The sequence below is a fragment of the Notolepis coatsorum genome (genome assembly GCF_963971535.1).
Source record: "Notolepis coatsorum genome assembly, chromosome: 7".
NCBI lineage: Eukaryota > Metazoa > Chordata > Actinopteri > Aulopiformes > Paralepididae > Notolepis > Notolepis coatsorum.
In genome coordinates, this window is record NC_140171.1 from 129,784,500 (window position 1) to 129,803,588 (window position 19,089).

At 42.5% G+C, this 19,089-nt stretch overlaps 1 protein-coding gene across 2 annotated transcripts in view; it reads right to left on the reverse strand.

The window, feature by feature from the left end:
- The window catches only part of LOC311232650 (mucolipin-1-like), a 101,680-nt gene that overhangs the window by 37,957 nt on the left and 44,634 nt on the right, over positions 1 to 19,089 (reverse strand). For both annotated transcript variants that reach the window (XM_084319507.1, XM_084319508.1), the window contains exons 3-4: positions 2,248 to 2,412; positions 885 to 1,041 (exon numbers count right to left, since the gene is read on the reverse strand). In XM_084319507.1, coding sequence (XP_084175633.1) covers positions 885 to 1,041; positions 2,248 to 2,412 — 322 coding nt within the window. The remainder of the gene's footprint in view (positions 1 to 884; positions 1,042 to 2,247; positions 2,413 to 19,089) is intronic.

The window sequence follows — 19,089 nt, forward strand, 5'->3', positions numbered from 1 at the left end:
GCAATCAGGAAAAAGTACATGATATAGAAATATCATGGGGAAAGGAATTTCAACAGCAGGGTTTCCCCCACTGTTTATTATGGTTCCTCTTTAGTCAGTCATATTTGACTCAGACATATGAAGGACAATCTGCGGTCACGGTATCAGTACGTGAGAGACAACAACAAGTGTGGGTATGTCTCTGTGTGGGTGTGTAGTTTTCTAGTGTTTCAACGAGCAAACCACAAACATAAACCTCAACCATCAGCTGAAAGAACTGCCACTAAGAACCTCCTTCTCAGACATTTCTGAGTCAATCGGCTCAAGATGCAGGACACAACATCAGCACACTAAGGTACACAGGCATTGAAACGGTAGAGAGACCAGCCAGAGGAGGAGACCATGGCAAACTACTCTTGCAGAGAGAAACCTACCATATACACACCCTTCAGACTATGGCCCCTCTTGGACTTAATTAAGAGTTTGATATCAAACCCTTCCTGTAAACACACACATTCTGTCTCTGGTTCCGTTTTTAAGTTTTATCATTATATTTTTCTCAATTTTACATGTGAAAGTGTGATACATCTAACTACTACTGTTATTGAAACTATGTATGTTCTAACATTTAAGCTGTAAAATGTTTTTTGCTCATTTGTAGCCTATAGGATAATTGATTCAAACTTTGACCTGGTTCATCCCCTATGTATATATACCCCACCCCTTTCACATGTTGGTGACACTTGACAAAGGCCACAGGCCGAAACGTTGTGTTTAATTGAATTCAATTTGGGAACACTACAGACTGTGTGCTGACTTCTTTTTGCAACTTTACAGATCTATTTTTGAGTCAAGCACCCGTGACTATACTTTGGATGTGCGTGAGTCTTATCTACTATGATTACCTGTGATGACACGAGGGTCTATGTTGAATGTATCATTGGCTGGGTCTATGCGTCCTCTCTTGTAGTACTGTTGGCAGAGGGAGAGGGCACTGCCGTTCACTCCGACTCCGTAGACATACGCATACCGCCCCACCGTGGTCACTGGTAATGCCAGATACTGACGTGCAAAGGAGGGAACAAGGGAGAATAGGGATTAGGATCCATTTTGATCCAGCTGAAAGTTCTCAGTGAAAGTGCCTCACATCCATCCAAATAACCTGCATATGTAGAATCGGTATGGACCAAATGAGAATACTGGTAAACAAAGGCCTTGGCAATACTTCCGGGTGGATAACTCCAAATGTGTAACTATTACATGAAATGTAACTGTTACATGTAGCTGTAACTAATAGGGGTGAGGGAAAAAATCGATACGTAGTAGTATCGCGATACTTTGCGTGGCGATACTGTATCGATACAGGGACGGCAAGTATCGATATTTAATTATTAATCATTTTTATTTTATTTTATTATTATAATTTCTTTTGTATAAGGAAGTTGCATTGTTCATTTCAATACCTGTAATAGTACAGTAGTCCACACACACATGGAATATGACTGTAATACAAACAGTTCAGTTTGTCAGGTACATGCAACACAGATTACAGTGTTTACATCTGTCTGCTTGAGAAAATACCATGTTCTGCAATAAAAATTATTGAAGTGAGATGAACAGACTGAACTTTATTTTATTAGATAAAACATGTTGACAGTTTTACTTTGCAGTTGACAAAAGGTAATAAGATAAATTTGAGCAAGAAAAAGAAAAAGAAATCGCAATATTTTCAGCATATCGCGATATATTTAGTATCGCGATAGTATCGTATTGTGACGCAAGTATCGCGATAGTATCGTATCGTGAGGTCTCTGGCGATTCCCACCGCTAGTAACTAACATGAAATGTCCAAAACAGTGCCATGAGTGGTGGTGATGCTTAATTTAAGCACAACAATGAATTAGCCCATCATCGTCATCGATAACAGCTTCAGATTAAACCAGTTGTACAGAAGCCAAACCTGTAAATCACTAACAAATGTATTATATTTTAGCTGTCGCACAATATCGGTAAAGTTCTCTAGATCCAACACCTTGGTCACGAGGTGGGCAATGCAACACAGTGGCTCTGGAGTTATAAGACCCACAAGGGCTGCATGTGTGTCATCGCCATGATGACGTCAAGCTAATTTGTCCTATTAGCACTGTAATAAAGTGAGATGGTTAAGAAAAGGTTTTAAGCCTCAGCAGAGGTCTACACTCTACTGACCAGTTTTCTTCATTTGACGAATAGCTTCAACAAGCTGCACCTGGAAAAGACTCAACTTACCTGGTCCACGGCATAGAAGATGTGGTCATAGACCTCGCTCTGCGTGTAGACGGAGAAGTCCTCCGAGCCCTCGTCATAGTCCTTGAGGAAGAGGTGTTTGAAAGTCATGGTGTTTTCCTCCTTGAAGGTCACTACCACCTGGTTACTCAGGCCAAACAACACCAACTGGAGGCGGGAAGGGAGGAGAAGAGGAGAGACCAGAGTGACCGATAGCGTGGGGTGGGGATGATGGGGTGGAGAGCAAGAGAGAGACAGTCAATAAAAACACTTTTGCATAATTAATCTCATCCCAAGGCAGTATGTTCAATGGACCAGTATAAATCTGCAGGGTTACATTTGAAGGATAATACCAGTGTTTCTTTTCCCTTCTCTGCCAATTGTCTAGGCTGTTCCCTCTCATCTACATTATTCCTGGTGGTGTCTGTCTAGGCTGTTCCCTCTCATCTACATTATTCCAGGTGGTGTCTGTCTAGGCTGTTCCCTCTCATCTACATTATTCCTGGTGGTGTCTGTCTAGGCTGTTCCCTCTCATCTACATTATTCCTGGTGGTGTCTGTCTAGGCTGCCTCGTCTCATCTACATTATTCCAGGTGGTGTAGGTCTAGGGCAGGGGTGGCCAACCAGTCAGAGACTAAGAGCCACAAAAATGACTGTGGTACCACAAAGAGCCACACCATATATACCAGCGTTTCTCAACCTTTTTTTCAGTCACGGCACCCTTTATGTGTTTATACAGTAGGTCCAGGGATTAAAGCAAAAAAAAAATCTCCTGACTGATTTAATAGCGTTAGCGTTAAGGGAACTAGATCATTTTGAACATCTTTTCTATTGCCAGTTTGCATTTACGTAATATCAATGCGGTTTTCAATTCATTAAATGAAACTGATTGCAAGGGTTGACTGACTTTGTCATACAAATAAACAAATCTACATACTGTAACCTTTCAGTATTGTGTATACCGTAGTTCAAATTATGTATGGTCTATAGTTCAAATTCAGTATTGTGTATAGTTCAAATTCAGTATTGTGTATAATTCAAATTCAGTATTGTGTATAGTTCAAATTATGTATCGTCTATAGTTCAAATTATGTATCGTCTATAGTTCAAATTATGTATAGTTCAAATTATGCAGGGCTCGAAATAATTTTTTTTACTTGGTAGCACTGGTGCTCCCAACTTCAAAAAGTTGGGAGCACCAGCAAAAATGTAGGAGCACCCACCTAAATGTAAGGAGCACCAACAATATATATGTAATATATTTTTTTGTATTGATAAAAAAACGACAATATAACAGTAATGTAATGCAGTAAAACAGTGAAAGTAGCCTTAAACTATAGTATAGTGTAGACCTAGTAGTGTAGCCTATAGTGTAACTAGGCATGTGCCGGTATGACATTTTGAGGGTACAATAACCTTGGGCAAAAATACCACGGTTTCATGGTATTCGGTACATAAAAAAATCCCCCATTGAACAAAACGTATTACAGTGCACAATAAGCTTTTCTGTAAGTGTTATTTATGAATGTGTGAAGACTGTCTGTATTACACACAGAGGGAACTGTCTGACCACTTTAAAACTAAGTACAGAATATAAAATACTTCCAAATAAACTTTCATGATTATGAATATGTAGGCTACATGTCAAAAGGGCATTTTGCTAATGTCATCTACTTGCAAAGATGTGTTATAATATAGCCTAGTACTATTCTTACTATATTAAACTTTGGATTCATCTTTTGTGGTGGCTCAACATTATTCACACACGGAACTGTGTGTTGGGGATAATGGTTCCGCACGGACCATATTGTTTGTTACATTGCTGTCTGCAAACTCGCTCAGAGTGTCAACAGAGTGTTGATGTTGAGTTGATGTTAGCTGCTAGCTGGCTCCCCGAATGCACAACAGCCAGGCAGCCAACCGTACAAAATACAGTCTCAGCCAATCACATCGATTTGTACAGTTAGTTAGCTCCACTCCATTGCGAATTAAAAGTTAGCCAGCCAGGACAGCCCGTATTAGCAAGCTACAGTTGCTAGGTAGCTAACGTTAGCCACCCGAAGATCGGTAGCTAGCTAACGTTAGCCACAGCTTCAAAAACGAATTTAAAGGTGACATGTACTATAAATGTCATTTTTCAGTCTCTAGCATTGTATTATAGTAATAGGAGTTTGTATCAATGTGTTTTAGTGTCTAAATACCATATTGGCGGATTGCTTTGATTCAGCTCAGCCCCTTTCCTCCTCCAGTAAATCAGGCCATTTTGATTTGAACGGCTGATATACGTCATACGGCCGCTGGGTGATGCGATTGGCTCTGTGGTTGGAGCTAATGCCCGCCCCCATTCTACCTAGACTAGACAGCGAGTGTGGAAGCCACTTCCTCAATGCTGCGAGGCGGAGTGGGGCCCGTGCGCTCTGGAGGGAGAGAGGGAGAGAGAGATGGAGAGAGAGGGGGCACTTGGGGGGGGGGGACACACACACACACACACCTGCTGCGCGGCACACAGGAGTGTGTGCACTGCAGAGGTGTCGGGTTTCGCTCTGGAAGAAGCTCTCTCTCTCTCTCCCACCCCCCCCTCTCTCTCCCTCCCACCCGCCCCCCCTCTCTCTCTCTCTCTCTCTCTCCCTCCGACTCTCAGAGTATGTGCAAAGGTGTCGGGTTTCGCTCTGGAAGAAGCTCTCTCTCTCTCTCCCACCCCCCCCCCTCTCTCTCTCTCTCTCTCTCTCTCTCTCCCACCCCCCCTATCTCTCTCTCTCTCTCTGTCCAAGCATGGCTTTGTCAGTATTCCAATGTACCCAACCCCCCCCCCCCACCTCCAATGTACAGCCCCACCCAACCCCACCCCACCTACCCAACCTCCTCCAATGTACAGTTTCTATGTCAAATGTATGTCAGTATTCCAATGTACAGTACTGTCTATCTGTATGTCGTGTGTGTCATATGATGAATTGAAAATGGGGGACCCTGATGGAAACAAGACGAAAGTCTTTCTCAGGTATGCATCCTCTTAACAATTGTATGTATTGAGCTGTACTGTACTATACCCATTCTGCAATCTGTTAATAAACTTTTCAATCAATCAATCAATCTACCAGTAGCAGACTGTGTGGGCTGACTGTCACTCAAAGTGCTTATGGGCGGAGCCAGGCCACAACAGCCTGAAATCTTGAAGCTGGAAAATGATGGTTTTGAGTACTTGATTAGAAATATAAAACAATGAATTTTTTTGAAAAAACCTTACAGATGTCTTCAATAGACTAACAGGAATTGTGTGAAGTTGCCCAAATAGTGCTAGGAATAGCAGTACATAGCCCCTTTAAATTATGTTATGGGCTATCAGCTAGCCAGCTAGATAACGTTAGACAACGCCTCGTGTAGTAAACTAAAGTGAATAGTTTACTGGGCCATTGTTTAATGCTTCAGTGGTGTTAAAAGAGGACCTGCACGCTTGCTATCTTCGGTGCAAATGATACGGGTCTGTGACAAGACGGGTCTGTGAGGGGGAGGGCACTGCGAGCAGCGTGTGTGTGCGTCAAGCTCACGTTTGATTGGTTAGAATGGTCAAAATGCCCTTTTTCATATTATACCAGGACCAGGTAGCCAATTCCGTCAGACTCCAAATCAAATTGACAGAAAAAAAGAAAAAAAATACTGAAATCCGTCTGGAGACGGAACGCTTTAATGCATGCATATATGTCCCTAGAATCAGGAACATGCAAATGAACCATTTTAAAAAAAAAAGTCTGTAAATGTTTATTCTATGTCTTATGGAATGAATGACAAAACAGAATATTTTAATGGAGGGAGGAGCCACACATTGGCGGGCAAAGAGCCACATGCGGCTTGCGAGCCGCGGGTTGGCCACCCCTGGTCTAGGGCTAGGCCGTCTCCTCTCATCTACATTATTCCTGTTGGTATCTGTCTAGGCTGCCTCCTCTCATCTACATTATTCCAGGTGGTATCTGTATATAGACTGTCCCCTCTCATCTACATTATTCCAGGTGGTGTCGGTCTAGACCAGGGGTAGGCAACCCTAGGCACGCGTGCCCGCATAGGCACGCAGGGGCATTTTCATTGGCACAGGGGGCAGCATAAAAAACTAAAATAAAAAAAATACTTTATTTTTTTATTTATTTTTATTTGCTTTGCAATATTATAGTGAAATATTTTGCACTGTTGTCGCATTTATCTTGTTGAAATCCTCCCACAGGTTCTTTTTTGTAAGTCGACTGTTTTGCACACCCCTATGTTATACAGCTGTTCCCATGGTGCTCAGCTGTCAGCAGTCAGCTGGCCTCCTGCGCAGTTCCCAGGTAATCACACAGTGCTGCGGTTGCATTCTGTATGTGCCGTCTTTCATGATGGCAACCCCCGCTAAGAAAGTTAAAGCAAAGGAAATTCGGGCATTCCAGCCCTCGTGGACAGACGACTACGGGTTTGTGTGTCAGAAGGACCGTGCTGTGTGTACTTTGTTTATAAAATGTAGTTTGCAGAACGTCAAGTGTGAAACGCCATTTTGAGACGAAGCATCAAAAAAGTGAAGGCAGAATCGATTAAACATGCCGTGGCCAGGTATGGAAAGCAAGCCAGCACCCTCAAAGTGTTCACGACTGCTAAAAACCACGCAACTGAAGCAAGCTATCGCATTGCTCATTGCATTGCGAAATGTGGAAAGCCATTCACTGATGGCGAGTATATCAAGGAGGCTTTTCTCTGTAGCTCAGATGTTTTGTTTGAAGGCTTGCCAAACAAAGAGACAATCAAATCAAGGATAAAAGATATCCCCATGTCAGCTTGAAGTGTCGAGCGACGCATCAACGGAATGTCCGAAAATATCAGAGAACAGCAAACCGCTGGATTAAAAGATGCTCCGGTGTGCAGCTTAAAGTGACCAACTACAGCCCCCAGATAACGGAGCTCAGTAAAGCAAAACTGTTTGTCTGCATTGCACCCCCGCCCCAACTCAGATTTAGGGTTGATACAACCATCTTAATAATATTGTTAATAATAACAATAATGATGTAATAATGTAAATATTATCATTACAAATACCTGATGAGAAAAAAAAATTACGATGCATGGAATATTGTTGATATGGCATAGGCACACTAGTTACAACTATATTTCAAACTGGCACTTCATGTCAAAAAGGTTGCTGACCCCTGGTCTAGACTGCTCCCTGTCATCTACATTATTCCTGGTGGTGTAGGTCTAGGCTGTCCCCTCTCATCTACATTATTCCTGTTGGTATCTGCAGGGATGCGTTCTTCATGGGACGGGGTTGCACTCCGTGCACCCAAAGATTCGAGCAGAAGCGCGTGCACGCACATGCACGGATCTGCGCTCGAATGCGCGTGCACTCAAGAACGCGCTGCACTCGACTCTGCGTCGTGTTTACCTGCCTGCCGGCGCTACCTTGCATTATCATAAAAATAGCTGCTCGTTAGGCCGGTGTCTACTACTGTCTTCAACTATGTCCGTTTGTTTTGTGAGACATGAGAGACTAATTGCCTCTAGGGATGGAATGCACCCATTTCATGGCAATCACATTTACAGGTGTAAACGGTGCTCTGCCTCACTGCCTGAATCAGACCATTGTTCACACCAAACCTACATTATTCCTGGTGGTATCTGTCTAGGCTGCCTCCTCTCAGCTACATTATTCCTGTTGGTATCTGTCTAGGCTGTCTCCTCTCATCTACATTATTCCTGGTGGTGTCTGTCAGCATCGTTGGATATATCAGGGTTAGTTTTCATACCCACAGAATCCATTTGCTGCTCATTCTTATATAGTATGAAAAACTATTTCCACACACTTGAAAATTGTCAGAGCTCGATAATTCATCACAGTAAACACAAAGTCTTAATTTAATTTGGTCAAAGTTCCTCTCTATTTTATCGTCCGAGTGTTGTGCTTTTCATATCAGAGTGTGCATTCAGAGACCTCTCATTGAACCAATTTATTCATGTATTGCTTTGAAGGCCTACCCTGGCCTATTGCTGGCATTCTTTGTGATTACGTTACACTGTGCTGTCAATTGCCTAACACCCACAGGAAGAAATGGAGGTCTACACCAGGAAATAAACCCTCAAAAACATGTTGGCCTACAAACTTTATTGTCACATCCATGTCTTCCTATTTGGGGGATCTTTATTAGAAGGGCCAACAGTTCATTCCAAGCTAGGTTTGACACTTAAGTTTGTATTCAAGATAAAAATTTGTAGATGTTTAAAAATCTAATTAGCACTGGCACGTGACCCGCGACTATGATGGTCTAGCTGAACGAGAGCTCCGCAAACATTCCCCGAATAAGGTAAAATAGACAGGTTAAACTCGCTGAAAACCGAACAAAGTAAAGTATAAAGTCGATTAACATTGAAAGCACGAGAGATTCGCCGCTGAAACAACCGAAATCTAAACGCAAACAAACAGACACGGAAGAACAGGTGGGAATCGCTAGCAGCGGGGAGAGGGCTAGGGGTGGAGGGGAGAAGGGCAGTCTTGGGATGCACTTACTGTAGATATGGAAGGGATACTATTGGAAACTCAAACTCAAAGGGGAATCATAAGATTATGGAATAATGGTTAATCTCACACTGGTCAGCTACAATGTTAGGGGGTTGAATAAGAGAATTAAAGGGATGAAATGCATGGATTTATTATGCAGGAAAAAATGCACATGTGGCATTTATCCAGGAAACACACCTGCGGGAGAAAGATGTCCCCCTGCTTCAAAACAGAATGTATAAGGTAGCGGTATCATCATGTGGAAGTTCTAGTTCTAGAGGCACAGTGATCATGATCAAAAGGAACTCAGCATTGGTAATAGAAAAGTGTAGTGGGAACTCATCTGGGCGAATAGCATACTTGTGCGCATCCATTTATGGGAAGAAAGTGGCCTTCATCTCAATCTATGCACCAACGATCTTTGACAAAAATGTTTACCCTGTACATGTCAATGTACAGTTTCTACGTCAAATGTATATACTCTCTTTTCTGGACTCTTTTTGTATCACAAACAATACTGTATTTGCAAATCTGGTATGTCATAAATGTATAGATGTAGCAGTACTGTCTATCTGTATGTCGTGCGTGTCATATATGTTAAGATTAATTGAAAATGGCGGACCCTGATGTAAACAAGACGAAAGTCTTTCTCTGGTCTGCATCCCCTTAACAATTGTATGTATTGAGCTGTACTGTACTGTCTGTACCCATTCTGCAATCTGTTAATAAAGTTTTCAATCAACTCACAAAATAATTACTAGCATTAATAGATTATGAATTGATCATCGGTGGGGATATGAACGCGGTGTGTGACATTAGGTTGGACAGATCTAACACATCTGCAGCACCCGGCCAAATAGCAGCATCTAAGGCTCTGAACAACATGTTAGTTATTTCAACAATCAACACTCATACAGGATCAAACATTTATCACTAAATTTAGAAAGGAATTTCCAGAATTTTTAGAACACAACGAGGGGTCAGTGGAAGATGCTAGATTCACCTGGCTGGCAAGTAAAGGGTTTATTAGGGGCTTCACTTCATCATACGCCGCCCACCTTAAGAAGGACCGTAACATCAGAATAGATACACTGGAGGAATCGTGTAGGTCAATGGAAAAACAATTGGAAAGCAAATACTCTGAGTCAGTCTATAGTAAACAAAGTGTTGAAATCAGAACTCAACGATCTTTTAAGAAGACGGGCAGAGTTCATCATGCATAGGGAAAGACAGAATTATTATTTTAATGGGAGTAAACCCAGTAGATTATTAGCTTCGAAACTAAAACAGACAGAATCAAGAGCTGTGATAGACATGATAAAATCAGATGTTAACGGTCTGGTCTCGCACCCAAAGGAGATTAATGAAATATTTCATTCCTTTTACAAAAATCTATATAAATCAACGATAAACTTCGACCCTAGTAGATGTAGCAACTTCTTAGACAATTTAAATCGGTTGGTGTACAGTGTGACAGGGGTATTATTATTTGAAGTTATTATTATATACAAAAAGAAAGGAGATTGACTGTTTGTATGTCAACTTGCAAATAAAAAATGTATACTTTTTTAAATCTAATTAGCAGTATGTACGGCATGCACTGCAAAATGAAAAAGGGAAAATGGAAACTAGACCTAGTAAATGAGCTATAACTCTAAAAGACACTTTTTGACCACCTTCTCATTTGAGAGATTTACTGCTTGACTATCTCCTTTGCATGTCTCTGATCTTCATGTTTCCATAGAAAATGTCTCGACAGTTGAGTTTACTTATTGTGAGCTGTGATGAGAGCATTACTAACAGACATTGGGCCTCATGCATGAAGCGATATAAGAACATATTTCGTTCTTAACTAGCATTTCCTCTTACTTTGTTCTTACCTGGGATTCAGCAAAGTTTTCTTATTGTTGCTTTTTTCTCAGGCAAGAACAAATTATAAGAGTGGTCGAGAGCACTCTTTTTTTTTTTAACTTTGACCAGTCAGCTGGTTCTTTTAGCGTTTATCGCTTTTTTCTGGTCAAGCATGACCGACAGAAACAGGTTGAAAAATACGAAAATACGGCGAGTCCGGGAGTCGAACTCGTGTACCCCAGATCCGTGACGCGCACGGTTGTCCCCGACGCCGAAATAGCGTCCGAGGTACGCGGTGAGCTACTGGAGCTCCCCTTCGAGAGCACTCTTACCGAAATAAGAAATTCTTACCCAGATGAGAAACATTTAAAAAAGCCTACCATTCATAATAATACATACGATTTATATAGCGCTTTTCCTAATTCTCAAAGACACTTTACAAAACAAACAATATAATACAATACAGTTTTAGTAGATAAAATAAAAAAATATATATAAAATGGTGAGAGGAAGGAGTTCATGGGTTGAAAGCAAACCACTGGTCAATTGCCCCCAAATACAGTACCCCCAAATACGACTTTATAAACCCATGCAGAACTTTTCAATAATAATAATAATTAGGGGTGCTCCAGTAGCACACCATGTACCGCGCTGCGTCGTGGAATACCGTGCTGCGTCACGGATCTGGTTGACTCCGAGTTCGATTCCCGGACCCGCCGTCATTTGCCGAATGTCTTCCCCTGCTCTCTCTCCCGTTTCACCCTACATCTGTCGGTCATGCTTGACCAGAAAAGCGATAAACGCTAAAAAATGAAGTTTAAAAAAATATATATATATATTATTATTATTATTAAATGGATTATATATATAATATATATATTTTTTGAAACTTAAATTTGTATTGAACATTTATGGACAAACAACACAACATATACAATAACATCAACAACACTATTAAACAGACATAAATAATAAAGAAAAAATGTAATACCCAAAAGACGAAAAATAAAAAATACTGACTTAAGCAAATATTCACATACATAAATAATGAAGTGGAAAAAACATAAAACAATTGTCATATCTTAAACAAAAATAAAATTTGAAAACATTAAGTGTGTGACATGGGTTCAGAGACCCTCTTTGAACCTCTTTCCTCCTTTACCCTCCGCCCTCTTGTGATGTATTTGGTTCTTCCTCTGTGATGTCGTTTTCGTTCCCCTTGTAATCCTCCCACTTTCCCCATCTTTCTCCAAATTTCTCTTCCTGTAACCTCAGCATGTGTGTTATCCTCTCCATATCCTGTATCTCTTCCACTATTCCTACCCATTGTGCTATTGTCGGTGGGTCTTCTTTGGACCACAGTCTTGTTATTGCTTTTCTGGCCGCTATCAACATTATCTTTATTAAATATTTGTCCCCCCCTTGTATTCCCTCGTGTGTCAGGTCTCCTAAGTAAAGCACCAGTCCTGTTTGTGGTAACCCGTATCCTAATATTCTGATCATTGCCTCCCCTATCTCCTCCCAATACCCCTTCAGCTTCTGACATCCCCAGAATATGTGCGTGTGATTTGCCCCCTCCTTCCCACACATCCTCCAGCATGCTCTTTGTGTTGGTGCATATTTTCCCTTCAGCTCTGGGGTTATAAAGAATCTGATTATGTTTTTCCATCCAAACTCTTTCCATATCCTCGATCCTGTTGTTGAATGTTGCACCTCGCATATGTTCCCCCATTCCTTCCCTGTTATTTCTATCTCTAGTTCTCTCTCCCATTTCTCCCTTATGTAATCGGTCGTGTGTCCCTTGCTGTTCATTATAGCCCGGTATATTGCTGATATTACTCTTCCTTGCCCCCCTTCGTATGCCCATACTATCATCTTGATTATTCCATTCTGTTCTTCGTCTTTGGCCCCCCTTATTTCTTTGTTGTAGTAGTCTCTAACCTGTAGATATCTGAAGTGGTCCCTGTTTTCTAGTCCAAATTTCTCCTTTAATTTTTGTAGTGTCTGCATTTACCCCTTCTCTATCATTTTGCATATCGCTGTTGCCCCCCCCTCTCCCACCTTCTGAATCCATGGTCTAACCTCCCTGGTTTGAATCTCTTGTCATGTGCTACCCATCTCAGAACCCCTGACTGCTTCTCCAATTTGTGTGTTTTTACTACTCTGTTCCATATGGTCAAGGTGCATTTGGTGATTGGATCTAATAGTCCCTCTTTTTCTTTAAATAGTTCCCTATCTCCCACCAGAGCTTGTACCTTGTATCCCTCCCCTTCTTTTTCAATGTCTTTCCATCTTGCCTCATATCTGTCATTACACCAGCACGTCACTGCTCTCAGTTGTGCTGCATAGTAATAATCTTGTAGGCTGGGTACTGCCATCCCTCCCTCTTCCTTTGGTAGTTGTAGTGTTTTATATCTGACCCGTGGTCTTCTCCCCGCCCATATGAACCTCGATATCAGTCTGTCCCACTCCCTGAATTGATTCTGTGGTATTTGTATCGGTAGTGACTGGAATAGGTACAGTAACCTTGATAGTATGTTCATTTTAATGACCTCTATTCTTGAATTGAAGTCCAAGGGCATTACTGTCCATCTCTCTAAGTCTCTCTTGATGTTCTGATTTATCTGTGTATAGTTCGCCTCAAACAGTTTCCCCACCCCTCTCGTGATGTTCACCCCTAAGTATTTAATCTTGTCCATGTCCCATCTTATCCCGTACTGTTCCCTAATTTCCGTCGTTGGGGTATAGTTCCATGCTAAGGTCTGTGTCTTTGTCACGTTTAGTTTGTATCCTGAGTAGTGGCCATATTCCTTCAGTAGATCCATCAGTGCCGGGAAGCTCTTGTCTGGTTGCCTCATGTATACTATCACGTCGTCCGCAAATAGGCCTAGTTTATATTCCGTTCCCTTTATCCTTACTCCCTTAATGTCCTCGGTCTGTCTGATCAGTTGTGCCAGTGGTTCTATGAAAACGGCGAAGAGCGTTGGTGAGAGACAACATCCCTGTCTGGTAGCCCTCTCTAATCTGATTCTATCCGTCAGGCTGCCATTCACCTTAACCCTCGCTGTCGGTTCTTGATATAGCGCCTTGATCATCTTCATCGCCCTCCCGTTCAGTCCGAACCTCATCAATGTTTTATATAAAAATGTCCAGCTCACACTGTCGAAAGCTTTTTCTGCATCTAGGCTAAGCAGTACCGCGCTACCACCTTGTTTTTGTATCTCCTCTACTATTTGTAAAGTCTTTCTCACGTTGTCCTGTGTCTGTCTCCCTTTAATAAATCCAGTTTGATCTTCATCTATAATGTCTGGCATAAACGTCTCAAATCTCTTTGATATTATCGATGTATACATCTTGTAATCCACGTTGAGTATGGACACAGGTCTGAAACTACTACATAATTCTCTATCCTTCCCTTCCTTCGGTATCGTGGTGATTATGGCTTCCTTCCACGAGGGGGGCATTTTGCCCTCTTCCATCGTGTGTCTGAACGCCGCCCCTAACATGGGTGCTAATTCCGTTCTAAATGTCTTTCCGTAATTATTTTATTTAATTCTTCATTCTGTTCTTTCCCTATCGATGGTAACTCTAGCTTCTCCAGATATGCTTCTATTTCCTCTTCTCCCGCTGCTTTTGGCTGTGTGTATAGTTTCTCATAGTATTCTCTAAATGTCCTCTCTATTTCAGCTGGGTCTCTCAATATTTCATTAGTCTTTGTATCCCTTATTGTGTGTATCGTGTTCAACTTCTGTTGCGTCCTAATTCTCCTAGCCAACAGTCTGGTCGCTTTTGGTCCCCCTTCATAGTACGTTTGTTTCATGAACCTCGCTTTCTTTTCTATTTCCGTCAATAATTCACTATTTATCCTGGCCTTTACTTCTTTGATTTCTCCGAGCGTTTCCTGTTCTTTTGATATCTGGTGTCTCCCCTCTAGCTTCTTCAGCTTCCCTATCAGATTGTGATATGTCTCCGTTCTGGCCTTCTTCAGCATTGCTGTCTTCTCCATCAATTTCCCCCTTATCACCACCTTCAGTGTGTCCCATAGAATGTTCGGATCCCATTTCCGTCATCTGAATATTCATATATCTACTGATCTGTGCCCGTCCTTTTCTAGTACTCGTGGTGTCTAGGTCGTGATTCAGTACTACATTAAAATCTCCCGCGCATATCAATATCCCTTCTAGTTCCATCACTATCATATCAAAAATGGTCTCATATAAATCCCTCTCACTCTCTGGGGGTGCATAAACATTCACTAACGTAATAATTTGACCCTCCATTTTTCCCTTCACCAGAACAAACCTTCCCTCCTTGTCTCTTACTTCCTTGATCAATTCAAATTTGACTGTTTTTGATTAACGTGATTACTCCTCTCCTCAGGTTCCGTTTAAAGGAACTATAGTATGCATTTTCATATCCAAATCTCTTCAGTTTCTCATGATCCTGTGCTACCAAATGTGTCTCCTGCAGAAAAATCACTTCCATCTCACTTTTTTTACACTTCAACATCACTTTGCCCCTCTTTATCGTATTATTCATTCCATTAACGTTTAACGACATCATTTTTATACCTTTAACCATTGTCATCTTTCTTCTTCTTTCGTCTGTCAGTCCCCCCTGTTGTGAAGGGCCAGATTACACTGAATATATATATTTATTTATATATATATATTTAATTGTATTTGTATATTCTCTAATATTCCCTGATATCCCTTGTATATTCCTTGTACAATATGCATTGAATATCCATTCTAGCCTACTGAACATCCCATAATAGTCTCCATTCTACTATTGGTCGAGACCTTGGTGCCAGGCTGCCATACCCCCCAGACCCAGTTCAAACGTACCGCTCAACATGTACGAACAAGTCCTAGTTCCGCGTAGGAATCTGGCTACCGCACCATTAATGGTACTATTTGTTCATAGTGCGTATATATACTGCGCTACTAAAGTAGGACTTCCCTTTTAGTCCAGTTTCTTACCCTCCAATAGAGTGACAGACGTAAAGCCTCCCCGCGACGCCACGTGTGGGAGTAAGGCCAAGTTCGGCCTACAATCGGTATTGAGACATTGTGTATATTAATATTTGAATAGTCATATTTGGCACTATATCGTCGAGTTGGACGTAGTCTATTAAGCTAATAATAGTCTATTCATATGTAGTGCTTCGTGCGGTGAGAATACTATCGTAGTCAGTACCCCCATCGTTTCGGGTAGAACTGGCTGCTTATCCAGGGTGGCCGACCCCATGTGAGGCTGCACCCGAGGAGCCCCAGAGCCGACGAGCGAGTGGACCTGCATACCGGATTATTCTACCGACGACAGCCCGCCTTCCCAGGCACGGATTATGCTTTGTATACAGTGATTATTCTATGGATAAAGACCAACACTGCCGTGTGTTGGAAACCCCCCCCCCGGAGAGGACGACAGGTGAGGAGACGCTCTACACGACGAGGTCGCTTCACGTCTCTCCATCGTGGACCGGAGGAAGCCGGCCCACAGAGAGTCCAACTGCTTTCATCTGTGGATCGAGGATCGCTGAGGCACCGAGCCGCACAACCGTGGGTTCTCCCAGGATACCCTCGGCCAGACGGATACAGCCAGACTCTACCCCCCCCCCCCCCTTCTCCAGTTGTCTTACAAGCGACCGGAATCCCCCCCTAGTGTATCCAGTTCTATAATCATTAAAGTATCATTGCTATTATTCCTTAAATATTCCAGGTTGTATATTTACCGCCTGCGCCACCAGAGATTGGACGTTCTCTATTGATATACCAACGAATACTCATTTGCCATAAAAGTGCATCCTATTTCAAATCATAAATGTAATTAAGTGATTGCTCTACATACCTTTTGCTATGTATTAATTATTATTAAACGCAGACTTTCGACTTGGTACATTTGTGTTGGATCGTTTCATCTACGTGGGAGTGTTTACCATAATTATTTATGCCTAGTACTGGGTGGCCAGAGTCTAAAGTACAAGAGGTAGTGGTAGTAAGTATCATATCTAACAATACAGTCAGGGAATTGTACCCCTCAGTTACACCCCCCATGTCACATTCATTCCCCCCTCCGGTTGTAGCCTCCGCTCTCTTCACCGAATACATATAATGATTAACATAAATAAAAAACATAAACTTTACATAAAGTGCTCCCAAGGCGTTCGGGGGGTCCCTGTGTCCCCCCCTGTCCCCTGCTGGTGGGTGAGGAGTAATTGCTCTCCTAGTGAGAGGCCTCCTCCTGACGGCTTGGGGGTTTGAAACCTTTACCCCCAACCGCTCGTCATATTTGTCCAGCCTTCTTACCGTTTTTATTGCTGTCGAGCTCCTGGTCAAAAGCGCTCTGTCCTTCATTGTGATCAAAGACCCCCATTTCCTAGGTCCCTCTCAATGTGGCTCATATGTTCCAATGTCCCTCCTTCCTCCCAAACCTGTGTGTGGTGTCTTCTGTGTACCCCTTTTTACTTTCTTTTCCTCCCCTCTATTTTCTATGTGATGTCCATTTATCCCCTTAATCCCTTCCAACTGTGTTACTCGCAGCGTGTGTCTATGTATTTGTTTCAATATGTTCTGTGTTCCGTCTATCATACCTAATTCTATTTCCATTTATTTCCTCCATCAGCATGTGTATTATGTGTCCATGTATACGTTATGTTCGTTCCTATATCCTGCCTCTACCTGGGAATGTGTGTTTATGTATATGTTATTTCAGTTTCTATATTTTGTCTCTATTTGGATAGTTTTTTCAATCTCTTGTGCGTGTACTCATCCGTTCGTCTCCTCCCGCCTCCTCTCCCCTCCTTCTCCGTCTCTGGCCTCCTCCTTCGGTCTGTCACGTCTCACCTCGGCCTTCTCCTCTCTCCTCCCTCCTCTCCCGGGTTTCGATCTCCTACTCTGGTCCATCTGCGTGCTTTCTCCAATCTCTGCTGCAGGCTCAGCGTCTGGCCCTCCTGTCCCCTTCCTTCTCCGTCCTCAGCCATCTGCATCCCCCATCGCCTCATCTCCTCCGCCGCCTCCCGCGCCGTCGCGTACGTCACCATCCCTTCCTTCCAGTGAATCCTTAGCGAGGTCATGGGTGATTGGAATTTCATTCAGTTTTCTTTCAGAATTCTCTTCAGTCCCGCGTAGGACCTGCATGTTATTGCTACCGCTGTCGAGTAATCGTGATCAAACGACAGTATTTTCCCCTCGATTTCTATCTTCTTGGTCCACGCGGTTCTGAGTATCAATTCCTTAATCTCAAATCTCAGAAAGTTAATAATCACCGCCCTCGGAGGTCTGTCCGGTTTCGGTCTCGGAGCCAACGCCCTGTGGGCCCTCTGTATCTCCATTTTTTCCAGTCCCGTCTCCTCCAGTTGTTCCTTGATAAGCTTTTCCACATATTGGGTCACCGATTCCCCTTCGACTCCTTCTTTCAATCCCCATATTCTGATGTTATTTCTCCGTGACCTCCCCTCCATGTCCGATATCTTTGTCTCCATCTGTTCTTGTTTTTGAATCGCACACGTTAATACCTCGTGTATCTCTGTGTTCCATTCCTCCGCTTGCGCCGTTCTAGTCTGTAACTCGGTTACGTTTCTGTCCTGTTCCGCCATCTTCTCATCCACCCTTTTGAGTTCTGTATTCATTTCACCTCTGAAGTCCTCCTGTTCCTTCCTCAATTCCTCCCGTAACTTCCCAATATCGTTCCTTATCGTGTCCGTGTTCAGTTTTATCGTCGCTGTTATGGTGTCCAATATCCCGGCCTGCATGACCACGGCCCATCCTGGCATTCCCGTGTCTGCCTCAGCGGGACCTCCCCCTTTTTCCACCTGTCCCTTCTCGGCTTCGCTTCGGGGGCTCTGTTTCTTCAAATTCTCCTCTTCTCGTGTGTTCTCCATTTCTCTTTCCTTCACAATCGTTATCTCTTCCTTACTTCTCGTGTGCATCTTTTATTTTTAATCACTTTTCGGGTCTCTATTTATCTGTTTTTTCGCTCATTTGACCAGGAGCTCTACCGCACGTGTGTTACCCGTCTGCTCTCATACCGGAAGTCCGAAATTGATTATATATTGCTGTTAGAACAGTTAGATGCTGGCTGCCCAGGCCGTACGCATATAACGCATATAACGCATATTTACAACCTCTCCTCTCTTCTCTTCTCTGTATAGATGAAGATGTAGCAGTACCATCTATCTGTATGTCATGTATGTCATATATGTTATGATGAATTGAAAATGGGGGACCCTGATGTAAAATGTAAAGACGAAAGTCTTTCTCTGGTCTGCATCCCCTTAACAATTGTGTGTATTGAGCTGTACTGTATTGTACCAATTCTGCAATCTGTTAATAAAATGTTCAATCAATCAATCAAAACTCCGCTCCACACCTAAAGTTCTGAGCGCACTCTGAGTTTTAGCCACGGACATTTCAGAGAGAGATGACATCTCACCATGGACATTTCAGAGAGATGACATCTCTCTCTGAAAGGAGAGAGCATAT